General features: G+C 38.9%; 4 protein-coding genes across 7 annotated transcripts; 2 read left to right on the forward strand and 2 right to left on the reverse strand.

Annotated features, from left to right (window-relative positions):
* Positions 1 to 442: 442 nt before the first annotated feature.
* On the reverse strand, positions 443 to 5,214 carry LOC111453139 (microtubule-associated protein 70-5). 3 transcript variants are annotated; one of them, XM_023094110.1, is made up of 11 exons: positions 4,838 to 5,214; positions 3,615 to 3,700; positions 3,455 to 3,520; positions 3,205 to 3,384; positions 2,954 to 3,124; positions 2,725 to 2,880; positions 2,512 to 2,658; positions 1,603 to 1,674; positions 1,019 to 1,528; positions 788 to 945; positions 443 to 698 (listed from the first exon to the last, which is right to left on the reverse strand). In XM_023094110.1, exons 1-11 carry the CDS (start codon positions 4,950 to 4,952, stop codon positions 686 to 688), a joined length of 1,674 nt encoding a protein of 557 aa, XP_022949878.1. In that variant the 5' UTR covers positions 4,953 to 5,214; the 3' UTR covers positions 443 to 685. The 3 variants fall into 3 exon arrangements, with proteins under 3 accessions (XP_022949878.1, XP_022949877.1, XP_022949879.1); XM_023094109.1 differs by having other exon boundaries at positions 443 to 704; positions 4,838 to 5,205; XM_023094111.1 differs by having other exon boundaries at positions 443 to 704; positions 3,205 to 3,375; positions 4,838 to 5,202.
* A 2,196-nt stretch (positions 5,215 to 7,410) lies between these two features.
* Positions 7,411 to 10,289, forward strand: LOC111453137 (putative protein FAR1-RELATED SEQUENCE 10). Of its 2 annotated transcripts, XM_023094103.1 has the most exons (4): positions 7,411 to 8,758; positions 8,848 to 9,291; positions 9,377 to 9,641; positions 9,742 to 9,860. In XM_023094103.1, the coding sequence occupies exons 1-4, from the start codon at positions 7,739 to 7,741 to the stop codon at positions 9,762 to 9,764; spliced, it is 1,752 nt and encodes a 583-aa protein (XP_022949871.1). In that variant the 5' UTR covers positions 7,411 to 7,738; the 3' UTR covers positions 9,765 to 9,860. The 2 variants fall into 2 exon arrangements, with proteins under 2 accessions (XP_022949871.1, XP_022949870.1); XM_023094102.1 differs by having other exon boundaries at positions 9,377 to 10,289.
* A 366-nt stretch (positions 10,290 to 10,655) lies between these two features.
* On the forward strand, positions 10,656 to 12,674 carry LOC111453150 (TPD1 protein homolog 1-like). The gene is made up of 4 exons (XM_023094123.1): positions 10,656 to 11,006; positions 11,094 to 11,913; positions 12,007 to 12,099; positions 12,169 to 12,674. Exons 2-4 carry the CDS (start codon positions 11,862 to 11,864, stop codon positions 12,501 to 12,503), a joined length of 480 nt encoding a protein of 159 aa, XP_022949891.1. The 5' UTR covers positions 10,656 to 11,006; positions 11,094 to 11,861; the 3' UTR covers positions 12,504 to 12,674.
* An 835-nt stretch (positions 12,675 to 13,509) lies between these two features.
* On the reverse strand, positions 13,510 to 14,268 carry LOC111453148. Its single transcript, XM_023094121.1, has one exon. It carries the CDS (start codon positions 14,161 to 14,163, stop codon positions 13,618 to 13,620), a length of 546 nt encoding a protein of 181 aa, XP_022949889.1. The 5' UTR covers positions 14,164 to 14,268; the 3' UTR covers positions 13,510 to 13,617.
* Positions 14,269 to 17,888: the final 3,620 nt, after the last annotated feature.

The following is a 17,888-nucleotide window of genomic DNA, read 5'->3' on the forward strand; positions in this document are numbered from 1 at the left end:
TTATGACAGCTTACGTAATTATCGTAACCTATCGCTCATAGATATTATTCTCTTTGAACTTTCGCTTTTGAACTTTCCTTCAAGGGTTTAAAAACGCGTCTATTAGGGAGAAGTTTCCACACCCTTTAAGGGTTTTAAACCTTTCGAGATTTTCTTTAAGGGTTTTAAAACGCGTCTACCAAGGAGAAGTTTCCACACCCTTCAAGGGTTTTAAAACGCGTCTACTAATGCTTCGTTCTCCTCCCCAACCGATGTGGGAACTCACAATCCACCTCCCTTCCAAGCCCAACGTTCTTGCTGGAACACTGCCTCGTGTCCATCCCCCTTCGGGACCCACCACTAGCAAATTTGTCCTTTTGGTCTTTCCCTTTTGGGCTTTTGCCCTCAAAATTCTTAAAATACGTCTACGAAAGAGAAATTTATACACCAATACAAAGAATGCTTCGTTCTCTTCTCCAACTAAAGTGGGACGTTGAAGAAAGCTCAAGCAGATGGCATTAATATGTATACATAGCGGAGAAAACATAGCTAAAACAAACTTATTACCAAGCAGCTGTTCATAAGTACACACTGCAAACTTTGTATCTACAACAAGAACAAAAACAAGAACTGATTGATATAATCAAATCTGCATCTGGGTCCTGGGATTCATTTTCTTTCTTCAATACATTTCCTCTGCAAGTTATCAAGTTGATAGCCTACGGCTATGCCAAAAAGAAACCAATCAGTTCATGAATCATGAAATGAAACAAACAACTCTGAAATGATGTTATTACAAAACAGAAACCTTTTGGTGTGAACCATCCTGGGCTTGTTCTTCTCCTCTAATCTCCCTGCTGCTGCTGCTGCTGCTGCTTCCTTTTCTTTCACAGCTGCTTCTCTCTTCATTTTCTTAGCCTCTACTTCCATGGCCTTCGTTAATGCATCAACCTTCTTCATAAGAACCTGCCAAGAACTTCATCCAATTCAAGAAAAGCTAGAGAACATATGTATAGAGAAGTGGTTGGATGAGATTGACCTTGATTTCTTCATCTTTTGTATTCAAGTTCCCATCTTTCACTTCACATAGCTTCCTCAAATTAATGACTTCCTTCTGTATTTTGTCATACAGAAAACCCGAAACCGTATCTTCGTTTTCGAGGTTGTTCGGTTCTCGGAATCCCTCACCATCAATGGTTTCTCTGTTTTCTTTTTCAGCAATATCAACCACTTTACTTCTACCAGAAGCCCACATACTCTTTTTCATTACGTTTTCACAAGCTGAGGCATATTTCTTCTTCAAGCTGTTTGACCTGTTTAATTCAGGCGGTGCCGTGGCCTTCTCATAATCTGAGGCATTTGTTTTGGAAATGGCTGAAGGCCTTGACAGAGAAGTTGATCTCTTCCTTCCATTGCTTGTCAAGAAGCCTAAGATGTTATTGGATCGTTCTGTTTTTGGGGATCCACTAAATGCTTTGGTGTTTATAGGGGAAGCTGGCGTTTGCCTTAGCCCTTCTTCCAATGTTTTCAATCTCAGCTTAAATTTTTCCTGCAGTTTTGGTCAGATTTCAGCAAAGATTGAGAGAATGTGTCTTTGTATTCAACAGAAGAAGTGTTCACCACCTTGAGTTGTGCTTCTGCTTTGGCTGTTCTTTCTGACACAGCTAACTTGTCTTTTGTTCTTTGCAACTCTGCCTAGGATTTGTCAAAAATGAAGTTCGATTAGGAACTTGTTAGGAATCACGAACCTCCACAACGGTATGATGTTGTCTACTTTTAGCATTAGTTCTCGTGGCTTAGGTCTCATGCTAATGGAGATGTATTCCTTACTTATAAACTCCCCTTAATTAGGGGATGTGGGACTCCTCAACAATCCCCCCTCGAATAAAGTACACTGAGCCTCCCTTGAAGCCTGTGGAGCCCTCGAACAACCTCTACTTGAGGCTCGACCCTTTCTCTAGAGCCCTCGAAAAAAGTACACTACAGAGTCTCCCCTGAGGCCTGTGGAGCCCCCGAACAAAGTACGCCATAGAGTCTCCTCTGAGACCTATGGAGCCCTCGAACACCCTCTCCATAATTGAGGCTCGACTCTCTGAAGCCCTCAAACAAAGTACACCATAGAGGCTACTTTGAGACCTATGGAGCCCTCAAACCGCCTCTACTCTTTCTCTAGAGCTCTCAAATAAAGTACACCATAGAGTCTCCCCTGAGGCCTATGGAGCACTCGAACAACCTCTCATCAACTGAGACTCGACTCTTTTCTCTGGAGCACTCGAACAAAGTACCCCCTTTGTTCGACACTTGAGAATTCTATTGACATGTCTAAGTTAAGGGCATGAGTATGATAACTATGTTAGGAACCACGAACCTCCACAATGGTATGATATGATATGATATGAACCTCTCAAAAGACTTCATACTAATGGAAATGTATTCCTTAGTTGTAAACCCGTGGTCAACCCTTTAATTAGCCGGGACTCCTCTCCCAACAATGAAGCTATGAGAAAACAAAATTCAAACTTTGAAAGTTACCTGCAATAGCTTTCTCTCTTCCAGCCACTGCTTGACAGGCATAACTCTGTCACTTTCATCCTTCCACTCGTTCGCCACCACGGTAGCGACACGGTGCACCGAGACTTTCGCTCTTGCCAATTCTCTCTCAAGAGTCCTCTTCTCTTCCTGATAAGTTCATTCAAATCAATATCAATGGCACTAGCTACAACATCAAATCACTATTACACTTACATGTAATTCTTCAATCTGTCGCTTATAATCTCGAACCATGTTAGCTGTGGCTCCTCCAGCTAGAATGGCCTCCTCTAAATCCTTAATGGTTTCCCCAAGCCTTTCAACTTCAATAACCTTCTGCCGGTTAGTTTTCTCAAGGATCCTGTTCTCTTCCTGCTTGTAACCCAATGACATGGTTAGTTCTTTCACAAAAACAGCCTTTGAACTACGTAAAATGAATCCTTGCCTGGCAAATTTCAATCTGTCTCTTCAGCTCAAAGTTGTGATTTTGAACTTCCTCCACAATCAGAGCTCTCTCAAGCGCGCTTCGTAGAATCTTCTCTGCTTCGAGCAACGCCGCTTCCTTCGACTTCGTGAGACGCTCCAAAGCTTTCTTATCCTCTTGCAGTAACAAAACCTGAAAGCCACCAGACATGGACACATTTTGGCAATATGGGATGATGGCAGATATAGTTCATAATAAGCTTCTTAGCTCACCTCATTCTTGTACATTTTGATTTTCGCTTCGAGAGGAGCGACAACCGACGCGAGAGTAAGCGAATCGTCGTCTTTCTGATTTGCATATACCCTTCTGAGTGTAGCTTCTGCAGCATATTGTGCAGTCACTGCATCTTTCTTCTCAGTTGTTAGTCTCTTTATTTCAAGGTTCTGTATATTCATAACATTCATTGTAGTAAGCATAAGAAGTCAGGAATGGTTAAATAAACTCCAAAGGTGAACTATCAACCTTGTGTTCAAGAAGATTCTCAGTGGCTCTAAGCTTGTCATCAAGTTTATCAACTTCACTTTTCAGCTGAGAATTATAAATCCAAAACGTAAGAGTTAGAACATGTTAATAGTTCATCCTCTTTGTGAATTAATGTGTTACAGATGATTCAAGCAGTGACCTCTTCTAGAGCTTTGTCTTTCTTGGCTTCTGTGGCTTTCAAGGCCTTGATTTCACTGTGTGCAGCTCCCAGCTCCCTGTTCTTCTCTGTAAATTTTCAAAAACATGTCCATGGAATGTGTAAGACTGATAGTATATGTTGGTAGCATGTAACGGCGAGTAGATATTGTCCGGTTTTGGCCCGTTATGTATCGCCGTCAGCGTCGAGGTTTTAAAACGCGTCTATTAGGAAAAGGTTTCCACACCCTTGTAAAGGAATGTTTCGTTCCCTCTCCTATGGAATCTCACAATTCATAACAACCCAATCCACAGCTAGCGGATATTGTCTCTGGTCCCGCCGTCTATTAGGAAGAGATTTCAACCGTAAGGAATGTTCCGTTTCCCTCTCCTGTGGGATCTCACAATCCACCCCTTGGGGCCCAACGTCCCCAGGGATCTCACAATCCACCCCTTGGGGCCCAACGTCCCCAGGGATCTCCCAATCACCCCTTGGGGCCCAACGTCCTCAGGGATCTCCCAATCCACCCCTTGGGGCCCAACGTCCCGAGGGATCTCACAATCCACCCCTTGGGACCCAACGTCCCCAGGGATCTCACAATCCACCCCTTGGGACCCAACGTCCCCAAGGATCTCACAATCCACCCCTTGGGACCCAACGTCCCAGGGATCTCACAATCCACCCCTTGGGGCCAGTGTCCTCGTTGGCACACAGTTCAATAGCTGGCTCGGATAACATTTGTAATAGCCCAAATCCAATATTGTCCACTTTAGTCCTTTATATAGATGACACGATTTTAGAGGGCTGTGTTTACGTCTTTTAGGGAGAGATTTTCTCGTCCTTAAAAGCTTCAAACCATGTGGATCTCACCATCTAAGCCAAATTTACAAACAAATCAATGAAAAACATCAAAACTCAAAGGATAAAAGTACAGAAAACTGATTGATTCCCTCCATGTTAAAAACCATTATCCGAAACAACAAGAAAAGTCATAATTCAATGGTTTCATTTAGACAAGATAAAACTAAGATTAAACAACCAAAATCAACTGATTCTTCTTCACAAGCATCACAAGTTCACTACTACGTACCACCATCACCTCAAGCAATGAACAAAATCACTCCACGAACATCAAAGAAACCCATATATACAAAGAATAAACAGGACAGACCCATAAGGGCAAATCAGCTCAACACTCCTTCTCACACAAAAAGAAGAACAACAACCTGCTAGAAGGTCCTGCAAACGGTTGAGCTCCAACACAACAGGATCAAGAAGGACAACAGAACCCCCCTCTTCTCTGCCGACACGTTCCTCGTAACTCCCCATGTTTAACACCATTCGGTCGGATTTTTATCTATTGAGACAACAGAGGAAGAGCAACACAAAACAGGGTTGGAATCAAAAATGAAAGAGAAGCAAAGGGCAGTGAGGTTTTTATTGGCGAAAAGGAAAACAGAGTCCCATAGCTTAAGGGATTGAGCGTAAAGAGAGGAAGAAGAAGAAGAAGAAGAAGAAGAAGAAGAAGAAGAAATGGGGTTTTGTTTATTCCATTTTCCATTTAACAAAAAATTTGAAAAAACGCAGTTTCATAGGCGGCAAAGCCGGCTTCTTCCCTCCTCTTCACAGTAACGGTCACTTTCTTTGATTCATTCGTTTTAGAATTAGTGACCGCTAATCCAGCTGATTAAAGAGACTAATTATGATTAAGACGCTTGCCAAAAACGCATCTTTTTCATTAAAATGTGATCAGCAAGCATATTAACAATCTAATCAGGATATCTACATCTAACCTTCTTGTGTTCTTTTTTTTCTCAAGTCCTCATGTTTTTCGCTTTGAACTTTGAATGATTTTATCCCCATTATTCTATTACCTAACCTATGAAAATGATTGCCATTTGAACCATTCAATGATACCCTAAACCCGAAAAATGCCGTTTTGGTCGGTTACGTCCATTAACTTGAGATGTCTACTTATTCCGTATATGTTAAGGAGACGTTTTTCTTCTTTAAACTTTTAAAATATAGAGTTATACCGTCGTTGAACAGTCGAACCCATTTGGCATTAGTTATATGACATAAGTATAATGTAATAGTTTGAAGAGTTGTTTCTATGGTTTTGTTTTGTTATTTTTGTTAAATTATAAGAATACGGTAAACTTTGAGATTTGTTTAAAAAAATATTTTCATACATTCAACCGTTGCAATTGTGAGATTTTATGTCGATTGGGAGGAAAACAAAGCATTTATGGTATAGAAATCTCTCCCTAACATATGTCTTTTAAAATTTTGAGGAGAAACCCTCGAAGAGAAAGTCCAAAGATGACAATATCGACTAACAGTAAGGTCAGACTGTTACAAATGATATTAGAGCTAGATATTGGTCGATATGCCAACGAGGATGCTAGGACTCAGTTGGAGAGGGGAACTAAACATCTCAAAATTAGTATCATTTAATATTTATAAACATCTCAAAATTAGTATATAAAGTTTTTAGCGAAAATTAAGATTAAAACTCGTGCAATAATAACCTAAAATGTAGACGTCACACTTTTCTACTTATAAGAATATCGTGGACTCCGAAGGGTAAAATTGGTTGAAAATGGGTCGAGATTTTGGAACGAAGAGATAAGAAAGAGGTGGTGAAGTCTTGTTGTGGTGATGGAAAGCTATGGATGCTTCACCGCTAAAATTTGGTTAAAGTAAGCCCTTTTGAAAAGCATTTGTGGAAGAAATTGAAGAATTTTGGTTGTTCTAAAACAACCTTAATACCTTCATTAATTCACTCTTCTTTGCTTGAAAGTATATTAATTTCATTACAACTATGAGTACTCATTTGGCAATGGATTTGTTTATTTGCCTCCAACCTACCATTATCTTTATCAACTTAAACCTAACTTTTCAATATACCAACAATTTCATAATTTTTTTTTTTTTTTTTATATATTTCGTCGAACAAATTAAAGTTTGATCGTTTAGAAACTTAATCTCTAAAGTGTCATCCTACCCGTTGTTGATGTAATGCTCCATGTTTAAGATTCATATTAGAATCTGAAATTCGGATTCAGCATCTCTATCCCTAGAGACCACTGAAAAGGAAGGTATACTTTATTAGTATGAGTAGTAACCTCAATTCTTTTAACATTTTCTCGATAATCCTATTATCAAGATTATTTTCATTCGGATGTGAGATCAGTTCATTCATTTACCCCTTCTTTACTTGAGCGTCACGGTTGAATTTAAAAACATTTTTCTTTCTTTTGGAGGTTTCTCGGCCATATACTTATTCATGTATCATATAATCTAGAAATTGAAGACTAAATTAGAGGTTGCTTGGAATGGAAATAATATTGTCAAAAACATTGGCTGTCATCTATTAAGTGACCATTGATATTGACGTGACAAATTTATTGTTTGATTTTTTGGACATCTCCGTGACCTATTTTCAAATCATTTATCATGTTTTATTTTTTTTAGATTTAATCCAATAATTATTATTATTTTCTTAAAGGCCCAATAAATAAAGCCCAGCAAAGAGTCAACATATTCTAAAAGCCCAATAAAGGAAGCCCAAATCTTCAAACTTGGTTGGGTGAACGTGTTCTTCAAGGTCCAATAAAGGAAGCTTAAATCTTCAAACTTGTTTGGGTGAACGTGTTCTAAAGGCCCAATAAAGGAAGCCCAAATCTCCAAACTTGGTTGGGTAAACGTGTTCTTCAAGGCCCAATAAAGGAAGCCCAAATCTTCGAACTTTGTTGGGCGAACGCTTCCGCTGTTCGGTGTAATCATCTGGAGGAGCGAAGGGAAAACACAGGCGGAAGAGAAACAACACAGGCGGAAGAGAAACAACACAAGCCAGCCGGTGAGATTTGATTATGAACTGAAGAGGAATGAGGGTTTAATCCGCATATCCGTCATCTATGGTACGTAAATCATTCTGGGTTTATTAACTAGAGCTCAATTCAGCTTCAAGACCACTAAATCATTCTGTTTCTCATGAACGTAAATGATTGTCATGTCTGCAAATGAGTGTCATTAATAGATTTAAGGTTTGGTTTGCGCCGTGGATTCCATGTTAGTCTCGAGAATTTTGATATTGTATTAGAATTTTTAGCTACCCGTCGGCAATGGCATCCATACCGTCGAAAAACGTATGGATTCGACGGCAGCAATGCCCTTGTGGGGATTGGAAATGTTATGTTTCATGTGAAGGAGAAGGCGAAGAAACTTCTGTCGCAGCCGAGTTAGTTAAGTCCGAAAGGGTGTCATCTGAAGCTATGGTTTCCCCTTATGTGGGAATGGTGTTTAAGAATGACACTGATGCGTTTGAGTATTATGGGAATTTCGCTAGGAGAAATGGGTTTTCGATTAGGAAAGAGCGATCTAGACTTAGCCCGCAATTGGGTGTTTATAAACGAGACTTTGTATGTTATCGTTCGGGATTTGCACCTGCAAAGAAGAAACCCATTGGGGAGAATCATAGAGATAGGAAATCGGTGCGTTGTGGGTGTGATGCTAAGATGTATTTGTCAAAGGAAGTCAGTGAAGGAGTTGCACAATGGTTTGTAGTGCAATTCAGCAATGTACATAACCATGAACTTCTTGAAGATGACCAAGTTCGCCTCCTTCCTGCGTATCGAAAAATTCACGAGGCCGACCAAGAGCGCATACTTCTGCTTTCAAAAGCTGGGTTTCCCATTCATCGGATAGTGAAGGTATTGGAATTGGAAAAGGGCATTCATGGTGGTCAATTGCCTTTTTTGGAGAGAGATGTTAGAAACTTCGTTCAAAACCGTAAGAAGATTGTTCAAGAACACGATGCGCTGCTAAACGAAAAACGGGAAATTGATACAATAGAGCTTCTAGAGGCTTGCAAAGCCACGAAAGAATCAGATGAAGAGTTTGTTTATGACTTCACAGTTGATGCAAATGATAAGGTTGAACATGTTGCTTGGTCATATGGGGACTCTGTTAATGCTTATGACATGTTTGGGGATGTTGTCTATTTTGACACTACTTATTCATCAATCACATATGGGTTACTATTGGGAGTGTGGCTTGGCATTGATAACCATGGTAGGACTATTTTCTTTGGTTGTGTTTTGTTGCAAGATGAAACGCCTCGTTCGTTGGCTTGGGCTTTTCAGGTATATAGTATATTTCTCTCTTTGTTGTTCTTTTTCGTATTAGTTTATGAAAATCTGAGCGTTCGTACATCTTCACCGTAAAATTACAGACCTTTATTCGTTTCATGAGAGGCACACTCCCGCAGACAATTTTGACTGATCTTGATCCAGGGCTTAGAGATGCAATAAGAAGTGAATTACCTGGCACAAAGCACGTAATTTCGAGATGGAATATTTTGTCAAAGGTATCTAGTTGGTTTTCTCTTTATCTCGGACCTCGTTATGCAGAGTTCAAATCCGAATTTGATTTGCTGTATTCTGTGGAGAGTTCAGAGGATTTTGAAATTCGATGGGATCAAATGGTATCGATGTTTGGTCTCGTTTCAGACAAGCACCTCGATTTACTATTTTCATTTCGGGAATACTGGGTACCATCGTGCATTAGAGGTTGTCTTTTAGCTCAAATGGCAACATCAGCCTATTTCAAGGCTGTCGATACGTTCTTGAAAGGAGTTTTTAATGCACAGACGTGTTTGCGTAGCTTTTTCGAGCAGGTAACTTTCTGGGAAATCAAATACTTTCTTTGTTTGATTTTACAGCCCTCGGATTCGTCATTTCTGTTCTTTCAATTTCGTTCAGGTTGGTATTTCAGCCAACTTCCAAAGCCATGAGCATCAGGAGATGCAATATTTGCAATTAAAGACGAATATACCGATCGAAGAACATGCACGAAGCATCCTCACCCCTTTTGCCTTCAATGCTTTACAGCATGAATTAGTGTTGGCCATGCAGTATGCTGCATCTGAAATGGCGGATGGATCATATCTCATACACCACTTCAAGAAGATGGATGGAGAGCGTCTTGTGATGTGGATTGAAGACAGCGAACAGATTCACTGCTCTTGTAAGGAGTTTGAATCCTCAGGCATGCTATGCAGACATGCTTTGCGCATATTCATTATAAAGAATTACTTTCAGCTTCCTGATAAATATTATTTAAGTAGATGGAGGCGGGAAAGCTCTCTAGCCTTAAGTGATGGTCACGGTATCGAGAGTAACGATGGGCATTGGTTTCATGAATATCAACGCCTTACCGAGACTCTTTTTGCCGAATCTTCCATTACCAAGGAACGTAGTGAGCATGTCCATAGGGAACTGATGAAAGAGATCACAAGACTTCTTAACGAGATTAGGAGAATGCCTGAGAGTGACGGGGTTGCAGCTATGGATTTGACAGAATCACCAAATGGTTAATGCTTCTGCTAAGGGATTGGTATGAATTCGACATTCTCCCGAACTGATTGTTCTTTATCTGACTTCCTTTCATAGCTGTCTGCAATGGAGACAGACGAAGGAGACAGATGAAGGAGGACGAACTCACACAATGTAATATTAAGGAAGGAAGAGAACTGCATGCTTGGAATTGTAATGGTTGTACAGGCTGTTGACTCAATAAGAATGCACCTGGCTCGTGGCTAGAATATCTAAGAGATGTAAAGTTATCGATCGAGGCGGTTCAAAGCTGAATGTTATCAAAAGCATCTGGAAAATTCGGTATGAATAATTTTGATTCAAAGCGAATGATTTATTTACATCTCAGCATATATGAACTTACACTGACCAATCTTGGCTAATTCATAGAACTTGTACTGAATGTTTTGGTCATAGTTAGATGAATAGGGTAACATTGTTTCTTGAATGAGTACTCATAAAATGGGCGTTGGTTTATATCAGATAGTTCTATCTATTTAGTACTCATAACACATTGATATCTTTGTTCTCTCTCTTTATTATACAGAAAACGTATGGAGATCATATTCTATTAAACAGATACAGATTATGTTTTAAACAGATACCCACATCGTACGTTCGTTCGTTCGTCCCGAGTATTAATACTGATCAGGCCATAGAAATGCACCCATTGCAAAGGCCCTCTTCTCCTCCAAACTGCCTTGAAAGCTCAAGCCATATTCCTTGAGAAGCTGATCCACCTTCCACTCCTCCATCTTCTGGTAATCTGCCTTGGTGTAGTGAGGGTAATGAAGAGGCATTTGAAACCCAGAAGAAGTGCATATTTCTTCACAACCCTTTTCCCCTTTTGAGCTCCTTTCTTCGCCATAGCCATGGACCTCATGATTTGGATTCCCGAGAAGACGAGCTGCTGAATAAAGTAGCCATCCTAAAGCCATGGCTACAGATCTCTTTCAGAGGAAGACGATTTGAAGTTAAGAGGCAAGAGGCTGTGAAAGGAAAGCAACCATATTTATAGGTAGGGGAAGACGAAAGAAACTTATAAAACTATGCTGGTTTTGTGCAGGGAAATTGGCATTAATTAATGGTTGGCTTTGTTTGGAAGGATGGGAATGGCTCTGATGATTTCGTGAAGTAGTTTTGCATTGGAGATGGAGGGGGATGATTGAGAAGGGAGTTGCGTACTGAGATGCAAAGTGCCACGTCATTGCTGAATAATGGGAAGTGGGGCCTGTTGTTCAAGATTGCGAAGAAATTAAGGTTAGCCGTTTTGTTTTTACAGAAAAAGTTAGGGAGTTGTTGAAGGAATTAAGGTTGTGGGAAGAGTTCAACTTGGTCTCGAACATTATTAAAAGATTCAAAATATTTAAAGTGAAAAATAATATTTTTAATAATTTAGCTCATTTTAAAAAATGCAACTAATGTCCAACTACTAAAGATTCTGCCCATATTTCGATTGGCCCTCAAATCAGACACAGACAACTACATAAATAACGCCGCACATCATAGCCGACATCCCCTGCTTTTGGCGGCGGCTCTATGGACCGAAAAAGAACAACCTTTCCTCTTTCCCACCACTCTCCCTCTGTGAATTTCATCACCCAGTTTAAGGAACACAGCTCTTCATATGGCTGCTAGACCTTTGACGCCAATAATGGCGGACACCCTCAGCTCACTCTGCTTTTATAAGTAGCCCTCCAGGTTTAGCAGATGAAGACGGAGCCTCTGTTTTTAATTCCATTTTGTTCACACGTGTGCTCACTCCACTGATTTGGTCTTCCCTTTCAAAAACGTCATTCTACACTCCAATCTCTTTGCACATGCTTTTACATACACCCCTTTTGAAGCTATTTCAGAAAGAAAGTGAACAGCCATGAACGACGGTGCTTTTCGCAGTTTTTTCCTCTGTTTTTCCCTGTTTCTTGGTAATTCTTCTGTTCTTTTAGTGGATCTTCTTCCCCATGTCATTTAAATTTATACCCAACCAGTTTTACTGTCTTTTGATTTGGAATATTCAGCGTTCAAGTTGGTTCGTTTGAGTGTTGTTCAGGCAGCTGCAAGAGAAAAAAACAGTGGAATTTCTTGGATGTCGCTTCAGTCTTCTAAAACTGGTAAGAAACTCAATGTTACAATTGTTCATCAGTTCTTTACTTATAAACCATGAATCTTATTCTAAATAGGTCGGGGGATGAATCGGGTTGGTTCAGAATGTTCAAAAGACGAGGTGGTCGTGTTTCAAGGGCAAACAGCTCCACTTCCAGATGGGATTCCATCGTTCATAGTTCAGATCTTAAATTCATGTTCTTCAGGCTGCAGCATCTCTAACATTCACATGAAATGTGGTTGGTTTAGCTCAGCCAGATTGGTGAATCCAAGAATTTTCCGGCGAGTCAAGTATGATGACTGCCTTATCAACGACGGCAAGGCTCTTGGTCCTGGACAAACTCTGTCATTTCAATATGCTAACACTTTTCCTTACCCTCTTTCTGTATCTTCTGTAACTTGTTCTTCTTGACCTAACAAGCCTATGAACAGATAGCCCTTGTGGACCTTATGAATTGTGTATGATCCTTTAGTTTTCTAAGAACTTCTCACATTATATCATTTGATCAACTTTCTGTGTACAATCTGTTATAATCTTCTGTCAATTCGATGATATTTGAGTAAAGAACAAGTCATTCCATTATTACAAGTTCATCACAACAAGTCATTCATTTATAAAAAGTTACTTATAAAAGTTAGATTATTGTAACCATCATTTATTGTTAGAATTTGCGTATCACGCCAGCATTGATCTTCGATCTCTCTCCAAATGCTGACCACTTTTCACAAGTTTTCTCCTTGTGAGATCACACATCGGTTGGGGAGAAGAAGGGTGTGAAAACTTCTCCCTAGCAGATGCGTTTAAATAAACCTTGAGGGGAAGCTCGAAAGGGTCGGGAAAGTCCAAATAAGACAATATCTGCCAGAGGGTTTAGGCTTTGGTATCAGAGCCAAACACTGGGTGACATGCCAGCGAGGAAGCTGAGCCCCGAAAGGGGTGGACACGAGGTGGTGTGCCAGCAAAGATGCTGGCCTCGAAGGAAGGTGGATTGGGGAGTTCCACCTCGATTGGAGAAGAGAACGAGTGTCTGTGAGGACGCTAGACCCCGAAGGTAATGGATTGTGAGATCCCACATCGGTTGGAGAGGAGAACAAAACATTATTTATAAGGGTGTGAAAACCGAGAGAGAAAGCCTAAGATCCCACATCGGTTTGGGAGGAGAACGAAGCATCCTTTGTAAGGGTGTAGAAACCGAAAGGGAAAGCATCCTTTATAGGGCCATTACACTCCTACTCGAGCCTTTTTAACCTTGAAGTGTCAAGCTTCTCTTCAGCCATAAGTTTAAGGAGGTATGTAAGATATGGTTTAGTGGGTGGCGGCCAAATTAGTTCAGCCATGAATGATTTGATTCCTGGGATTTCTCAAACATATTGCATACTAAGGCTGCATTGAGAAAATGAATCATATATTCTTAGGATAAAAGAAAGTAACCAAGCTACCCGTTGAAACCTTCAATATCATTGCAGACACAATGGAAACAACCTTAAATTTAGCACAATACAACGTAAGATATTGATTTGATGGGTCAATAGGCATAATCATAAGAAAACTCATTGACGCCAACCATAGCAGATAGAACTTGAGAAATAACGAAAATGGCACCCCCAAAAATAGCCAAAACAAGAACAGCAGTAATGGGGTTCTTCAGCAGCTCGAATATGGGAAGAAGAATAGTGTAAAGAGCACCCGAACTTACAGTGACAGCGTAAATTGCGTATCTTCTTACGTTGTCCCAGAATTCCTCCACCAACGGCCCTTCAGGCCCCAAAGCCAGAGCCCTATCGCCATCGCAACCCATCAGAAACAGAGCAACGCCCACCGAGACAGCTCCGATGATCAGAAACCTAGAGTTCCCAATTGGGGTTTCGTCGATTATCTTGAAATCCAACGGCTGAGGAGTTTTTAAGGGTTTGGCGGGGGATTGCGGCGGCGCAGAGGCTGCGAGAGGCCGGAAAGAGCCTCTGAGAGGGGAAGTGGCCTTGATTGGAAATGGAGGAGGAGAAACAGAGGGGTTTTTGAAAGTGGGGGAGATTGGGACGTGGTGGATTCGGGATCTGAAAGAGGTGGCCATTGTTGGGGAGATTATGGATGGAGATGAAGCTCAGGCCATTGTGGTTGGAACTTGGAAGAAGAGATATTATCCAGAGGGGATTAAATTATGTGGATAATGTAGGATTAGTGTGTTAATAATATGGTAAATTAAGATTAAGAACCGATTATTTTGGAACTAATATTTGGATAAGTGGAGCTGTACGAAGCTATTTTTCAAAATAAAATAAATTGGGCTCGTGACAGGTAAGGCCCAATATTTTAATGGGCTCGTGACAGGTAAGGCCCAATATGTTAATGGGCTCGTGACTTACAGCAGCCTGTAGGGAAATTGGAGGGAATGTACACAGTTCCAACATTTTTATAAATTCAATGATATTTGACATTGGAAAATATAATATAATGTTAAATATAATTTCAAAAATTCAAATTTCGATATTATTATTATAAAGTCTCCAACCAAACTACGCACGCTTTTGGTTTTGTTCTCCTTGGATTTTCGCTCAAGATTTTTAAAATTTATTTGTTAGCGGGAGATCTCTACACCTTTATAAATAATGTTTCGTTCTCATCTCCAACCAATGTAGAATCTCACAACACATTTGATACAAATCGTATCAGAGTAAGACACAGAGTGAGCGAGTGAGCGAGGACGTTGGCCCCCAAAAGGGGAGTAATGTAAGATCCCACATCAATTGAAGAGGGAAACGAAGAATTCCTTATAAAGCGTGGAAACTTTTCCCTAATAGATGCGTTTTAAAACCGTGAGGCTAACGGTGATACGTTATAGGTCAAAGTGAATAATATCCACTAGTTAACATTTTTTTTTATCAAGACAACCAGACCAACCTGAAACAAGGGTTATAATCCAACCCTACTTTTAAAAAGATTAAGAATTGTAATCTAATGTTAGCGACGAGTTGATATTTGAACTTTATGAGATTTTTGATACTGCCCAAACTACCGCTAACATATATCGTCCGTTTTGACTCGTTACATATCTTCGTCAGTCTCACGGTTTTAAAACGCATCTGATGGGGAGAGGTTTCCTCGCCCTTATATATAAAAAAAAAAAATTGTTCTTCTCTCGAATCAAGATGAAATCTTACATTAACGTAACATGTAAGGTAGATAAGTATAATTTTTTTAAATAATAATTAAAAAAAAAAAAAAAAAGACCAGTTTCCACACACACGTTTGCACGTAAAATTAAAAATAAATATTAAAGTAAAATAAAAGCAGTCCCAAAATGAGTTCATAGATATGGCTGCACCATGACGACAACTCTATTACCATCCACCCCCTCACTTTTCTTGTCTTTATTCCCATTCCCCAACATCCTATCCTAATTGCCTTTTGCCCCCTTTTCTTTTTTAAATTACACATAAATCCCTTTTCCTTTTCTCTTTATTACGGAGGCGTCGCCGACCAATTGCCCTTTAACAATTACGAATCTCAAACCGAATTTATCTTCAAATTGAGGGACCGCTGTTGCGTTGGCGGTGACGATAAAATCAATTTACAACTTTGACGTGGCGACATCTTGTTGGTGACCGCATATAGTGGCAGTGACGGACGGTGATGGATTATTGTTCTGCTGAGTTGGATTTTGTCATTCGTCGTTTTGATACAACGCCGTTATGCCGTCATCGTTACCGCGTTAGACCACTGTAACGTTACCCTACACCACGAACCACCCAATTCCTACTCCTAGGAAATCTGTACGAACCTTCGAAAATTCGACGTCAATAATTAAAAGAATTCCTCGGAAAATTAAAAAAATATATATAAATTTTAAAACGAAATTGCATGCTGCTTCTTCGCAGATCCCTAGGTGACTTTAACGTTCTTTTTTTTTTTTTTAATTAAATGCTCCAAATTCAGTGCTTAATTTCCAAAATGCCATTCTGTAGAAACCGTGTCAAGCCCCTGGTTTCGTCGCTTTCACCCATCCCCCAACTCCCCATCCGCCGTCGATTAATGTTTGAGACTTAATACGATGCCGTTTTGCTTTTCCCCGTCGGATTAGGTATTTCTAATTATTATTTCTTGTCTCTATTTTTTTTTGTTTTCTAAAATAAATACAAATTCTTGGAAATTATTCTCTATTTTTCTACACTAAACGACAAAATCTAGGTTTATTTTTTTCCAATATTAATTTATTAAATGATATTTAACCCATTTATTAAAACAAAAAACTCAACTTCTTTCTGTATTGTCTAATTAAAGTCAAATTCAACAAAGCCTTTGAGTCCATATTCAAACCACACGAGCTTTATACTTTGAAGTCCACGGAAAAAATAAAAAATAAAAAATAAAAAAGACTTCGAGTTAAATAATTCGATTAAAATCTTTTTAAAAATTAATTCAATTAAATTATAATCCTATTGTCTTGATAATTAATTAATTTAATTAATTAAACGGCGTAGTTTTTGGAGGTTCGTTGAAATTAAGGTACATTTTTACGAAATGGATAGTACAAGTGACGATAACTTTATGAAATCAGTGGGCACTGAAATTCCAATCTCTGACCAAACAACTTTGACCAAAGTTTTGCCTTATTTATTTATTTATTTATTTTTACTTATTTTTCCATGAATCATATCCCAAATCTGACGGTCTGGAATTAAACAATCTGCTGTGATTTCATGATTTAAATCTCCACCTTTTAATTCGTTAATTATTATGGGTATAACTTAAATTCAGATAAACATTGCATTAAATTAAATCATAATTGAATTAATTAGCTAATCCATGTGATTTTTTTAAAAAATAATTCTTTAAATTTGACTAAAATTCACGATTTTCAAGCCTCACCTCATTAATATGAATATATGCAAATACATGCATAACATGTGTGGTTACATTTAGTACATTATATAATTTGTTATTCCAAAAGGAATAATCCCATTTTCTTCATAATATTGACAAACTTTCAATGAAATTATAACCATTCACATCAAATTTTGATGCTCAATTTAATGCCATCATAGACATTAGAGTATAGCCAGTAGAATATCAGGCTAGCGTTTCTATCTCTGCAAAAATATCCTATTATTTTTGCAAGGATTCTATAATAATTCAGGCCCACCGCTACTAGATATTGTCTTCTTTGGAGTTTCCCTTTCGAGCTTCCCCTCAAAGTTTTAAAGCACGTCTACTAGGGGAAGGTTTCCACACTCTTATAAATGGTGGCTTGTTATCCTCCCCAACCAATGTGGGACATCACAATCCACCCTCCTTCAGTCAGCGACCTCGCTAACACTCTTTCTTTCCTCCAATCAAAGTGGAACCGCCCCCAAATCTACTCCCTTTTAAGTTCGAAAGGGAGAGCCCAAAAAATACAATATCTGCTAGTAATGGATCTGGAGTGTTACAAATTCTTTGCGAATAATTTTTCTATATTTATTATTTGAAAAAAAAAATTATTTTACGGTCTTAAAAAAGATGGATAAAAAAATTATAAGCAATATATATTTATACACAACTTAATTTCTAAAAATTTTAATACTACGACATAACAGAGTATTTAATTTAAATAATACTATTAAAGTTTCAAAAATAACTAATTTATTTTTTATTATAATTAAAAAAATATTTATGTATAGATTGAAAATATACTTATATTAATCTCTCTTCTATTCTCGGTCTAAATGGGAACTGAAACGCTTTAAAAAAAACAAGCTCCAGATACATTGAACAATAATTCTTATATCTCAACTAATTTTCTTATATAACCAAAAAAAA

This window comes from Cucurbita moschata, unplaced genomic scaffold, assembly GCF_002738365.1.
Source record: "Cucurbita moschata cultivar Rifu unplaced genomic scaffold, Cmos_1.0 Cmo_Scf00015, whole genome shotgun sequence".
Taxonomy (NCBI): Eukaryota; Viridiplantae; Streptophyta; class Magnoliopsida; order Cucurbitales; family Cucurbitaceae; genus Cucurbita; species Cucurbita moschata.

Bases quoted from the DNA above. Each gene is read 5' to 3' on its own strand.
- LOC111453139 (XM_023094109.1), bottom strand. From the start codon at position 4,952: ATGGTGTTAAACATGGGGAGTTACGAGGAACGTGTCGGCAGAGAAGAG. The intron at 2,659-2,724 runs GTAAGTGTAATA...TGAACTTATCAG, and splicing joins GACAGATTGAAGAATTACAT to GAAGAGAAGAGGACTCTTGA. The intron at 1,675-2,511 runs GTAACTTTCAAA...GACAAATCCTAG, and splicing joins AAGAGAGAAAGCTATTGCAG to GCAGAGTTGCAAAGAACAAA.
- LOC111453137 (XM_023094102.1), top strand. From the start codon at position 7,739: ATGGCATCCATACCGTCGAAAAACGTATGGATTCGACGGCAGCAATGC. The intron at 8,759-8,847 runs GTATATAGTATA...GTAAAATTACAG, and splicing joins CGTTGGCTTGGGCTTTTCAG to ACCTTTATTCGTTTCATGAG. The intron at 9,292-9,376 runs GTAACTTTCTGG...AATTTCGTTCAG, and splicing joins TGCGTAGCTTTTTCGAGCAG to GTTGGTATTTCAGCCAACTT.
- LOC111453150 (XM_023094123.1), top strand. From the start codon at position 11,862: ATGAACGACGGTGCTTTTCGCAGTTTTTTCCTCTGTTTTTCCCTGTTT. The intron at 11,914-12,006 runs GTAATTCTTCTG...TGGAATATTCAG, and splicing joins CTGTTTTTCCCTGTTTCTTG to CGTTCAAGTTGGTTCGTTTG. The intron at 12,100-12,168 runs GTAAGAAACTCA...TATTCTAAATAG, and splicing joins GCTTCAGTCTTCTAAAACTG to GTCGGGGGATGAATCGGGTT.
- LOC111453148 (XM_023094121.1), bottom strand. From the start codon at position 14,163: ATGGCCACCTCTTTCAGATCCCGAATCCACCACGTCCCAATCTCCCCC.